Raw genomic sequence first — 3,888 nt, 5'->3', positions numbered from 1 at the left:
GGTGACACTTATAACCCATCCTGGAAGAACCACCCAAACCTTAGATGGCAAGATAGCCACAACCAGAACCAACAACCATGGCAAAGAAATTCAAACCAAAACTACCCAAGAAATAACCCGCAGAACACTAACCAAAACTCCTACAAAAACCCCAAAACAATTACCCTACCTCCAACCATCATCCATCCAATAACCAAGCCACCAATCAAAACACTTACCATCAACCCTCAACATCTCACAACCAACCAATCTCACAAGACTCTCAGAGGATCACCAACTTAGAGCTCTTGATGGAGAAAATGATGAAGAACCAAGAGCTTACAACCAAAAATCAAGAAGCTTCCATGAAAAATATGGAAAGGCAGATTAGACAGCTTTCCAAGCAAATTGTTATTGAGAGACCATCGAGCTCATTACCAAGTGACACCATTCCTAATCCAAAAGAAGAGTGCAAAACTATACAGCTAAGGAGTGAAAAGACATTGGTGGCCAACAAAGAAGCAACCAAGAGAGCTATGGGCAGTAACAAAGAGTCAACAGAGAAAAAGGAAGCCAACAAGGATATGACAACATGCAAGCAGGCTCAAGAAATGGAAGAACCAACCAAGGATCATAGGCAGGGAGTGAACTTCACACCTCCATTGCCATATCCCCAAAGGTTCAACAAAGATACAAAGGACCAACACTTCCCTAAATTCCTTGAACTCTTCAAGAAGTTGGAGATAAACATCCCCCTGGCTGAGGCATTAGAGCAGATGCCTCTATATGCAAAATTCTTGAAAGAGCTCATCAACAAAAAGAGGAGTTGGCAAGAGAAGAAAACAGTGCTACTCATTGAAGAATACAGGGCATTAATTCAAAAAGGGCTTCCACCCAAACTTGAAGATCCTGGAAGTTTCCTTCTACCTTGTACCATCGGCAGTATGATCATCAACAAGGCAATGTGTGACTTATTGGCTAGCATCAATCTGATGCCCTATTCTCTGGTGAGAAAGCTGTGCATAGAAGAAGTGAAGCCAATACAAATATCTCTAGAACTAGTGGACAAGTCAGTGATCTGTCCCAGGGGTGTGATTGAAAACCTTCTAGTTAAGGTGGACAAATTCATATTCCCTACGGATGACATGTCACCATGTCATATTTTTCTATGCTTTTTCATACAAGAAATTTATGATTAGTGCTTAAATGTTGCATTCTTTTGTGCTTAAATGGAATATTTCCTTGAGCTTTTGATTTTACAAACTTTGTAGGAAATAAGAAGAAAAAGAAGCAAAAAAGCACAAAATAAGCAAAAAAGGAGAAAAGAAGAGTTTTGGGGCACACTTTGAAGGTAGAACACACTTTGATGCCTTAGGCCATGCTTTTAAAAGCGTGGCCCATGATCAAGTAGCGCTCAACAAGGCACCAACGCCTAAGTTGAAGAGAGCGCTCTGTTAAAAAGAGTTAACTTAACTTTTTCGGGCTTTTATAAAGCCTTGTGACAGCATGACCATGCCTCCTTCAAAGGGTCATAACTTGAGCTACAAATGTTCAATTGATGCGATTCCAGTTGCGTTGGAAAGCTGACATTCAGAGCTTTCCAACGATATATAGCAATCCATATTTGACATACAATTGAAGCAAACGTGAAAGGCGTCTTTAAGGCCTAAAAATCAACCATAAAATGCATTCCTCAAGACTCAAACTTGGAGCTTCCTCACAAGCAAAAGGCGCTCAGTTAACAAAAGTTAACTTAACGCTATAGAGACACACCTGGAGCAAGGCTTTGACGTAACATATGGGCCAAGGACACAAGCATGGGCGCTCAGTTAGGAAATTCTAACTGAGCGCTGCCCTGGAGCCAACACCATGACCAATTTCACAAATTAGGAGCGCTCAGTTAACTTAGTGGTGCACAAAATTTGAATCTCAATATCAAAATCAAGATTTCTTATGATCTCGTACCACTAACCAGCAAGTGCACTGGGTTGTCCAAGTAATACCTTACGTGAGTAAGGGTCGATCCCACGGAGATTATTGGTTTGAAGCAAGCTATGTTTATTTTATTATTCTTAGTCAGGATAGCCTTCAAAGAATAATAAGCTTGTTAAGCAAAATAAGAAAAGAAAAGTTAGCAAGGGAGCAAGTAAAAAGTAAACCTTACAACAGCAAGTTTAGTAAGCCTTTGAGGAAAAGTGTACATTATGTAACAGCAAACAATAACTGAGTTATCATTGTCTGCATAAAAACTCCATGAACTATGTTCTGCTATATGTCTAATAAGGATATGCATGCTTTTCTTTATTTTCATTTCATTTCCTCTTAATTTTGATGCTTGCTTGGGGACAAGCAAGATTTAAGTTTGGTGTTGTGATGACAAGTCATCATATACCCATTTTTTAAGCTAATTTCACTTGTTTCACTAGTTTTTATGCACTTTCTTGCACTATAAATAAGTAATTTAGAGTGGAATTGCATATTTTATTTGAATCAATCAACCACTCTTTAATTGATGCTAAATCATGAGGTTTAAGCTAAATTTAATTGAATTTTAATTGATTTATAAACCTTGTGAATTTAGTGATACTTTGATTGGTTGATTTGATTATTTGTAGGTGAAGAAAAGAAGAAAAGAAGGAAGCGTGGCCTAAGAAAGCATGGCCTAGGGAAGAAAAGAATGTAGCGCATGGAAGGGAGGAAGCCACATTGCTCTCCACGAGAGCACACTGCCCTCCAAGGGAGCACAACAATGAACCAAGCATTCAAGGCTTCACTGCCCTGCCCTCCTTGAGGGCGGAGCACAATTCTAGGCCAAGAAACAAAGGAAGGAAAAATTCTGCCCTGCCCCCCTCAAGAGCAATATCGGGCTCTCACCAAAATAAATCAAAGGAAATTGTCTCCAAGTGCCACCCATGGGTTTCGAACCCAAGAACAAGAAGGAAAGAAGTAGTGTTCAAATACAAGGAAAACAAGCAAAAATTGGTTTGTTTTCAACCTCCAAGGATCGAACATAGCACCTTGAGGAAGCAAAGAACTAGGCGCTGCTTTGGTGCCAAGGATCCCAAGGAAGAAATGCAACAAAAAGCCATCCAGCAAGGTTTGAACCTGGGATCTCACCCAAGGACAAGGAAAGCCTGCGCTGCCCTGCCCTTGTGGAGGGCAGGGCAGCATTTCTTGGTGCATGGCACACAAATTGGCACGGCCAGAAGCTTGGGCGCGCGCAGCTTGGACGCACAGGCAGGGAGGCAAGGCGAACCATGGCAACATTGCCCTGCCCTCCACAAGGGCAGGGTGGTGGACGAAATTGTGATAACAGAGTTTCAGGCATTGTTAGAGAAGCTCACAACTCCGTTCAACTAACCAGCAAGTGTACTGGGTCGTCCAAGTAATAAACCTTACGTGAGTAAGGGTCGATCCCACAGAGATTGTTGGTATGAAGCAAGCTATGGTCACCTTGCAAATCTCAGTTAGGCAGATTAAAATGGTTTATGGGTTTTCGAAAATAGAAATAAGAGAATAGATTAATAAAAGGGATAGAATACTTATGTAAATTCATTGGTGAGAATTTCAGATAAGCATATGGAGATACTGTATGGCTCAAGGATGCCTGCTCTCCCACTGCTTCAACTCAACCTTCTTACTCTTTTCCATGGCAAGCTGTGTATAGGGGTTCACCATTAGCGGTGGCTACTTTCAATCCTCTCGGGAAAATGATCCTATGCGGCTGTCACTTGCACGGCTAATCGTCTCGAGGCATCACCCATGGTTGATGGCTACATCCCATCCTCGCAGTGAAAACTAATGCTCACGCACTCTGTCACAGTACGGCTAATCACTGGTTGGTTCCCGCTCCTACTGGAATAGAATCCCTTGATTCTTTTGCGTCTGTCACTAACGCCCAGCACTTGC

The 3,888-nt window shown here is 41.6% G+C and overlaps 1 protein-coding gene across 1 annotated transcript in view; it reads left to right on the top strand.

The window, feature by feature from the left end:
* The first annotated feature begins 299 nt into the window (after nt 1–299).
* Nucleotides 300–3,888, top strand: part of LOC107484213 (uncharacterized) — a 16,598-nt gene continuing 13,009 nt past the window's right edge. Inside the window, exon 1 of the mRNA XM_016104833.2 lies at nt 300–1,134. Within this exon, the coding sequence (XP_015960319.2) occupies nt 300–1,134 (835 nt within the window). The remainder of the gene's footprint in view (nt 1,135–3,888) is intronic.

This window comes from Arachis duranensis, chromosome 4 (genome assembly GCF_000817695.3).
Source record: "Arachis duranensis cultivar V14167 chromosome 4, aradu.V14167.gnm2.J7QH, whole genome shotgun sequence".
NCBI lineage: Eukaryota > Viridiplantae > Streptophyta > Magnoliopsida > Fabales > Fabaceae > Arachis > Arachis duranensis.
Note: the sequence above shows the minus strand (reverse complement) of the source record. Positions and strands in the feature narration are given on the sequence as shown.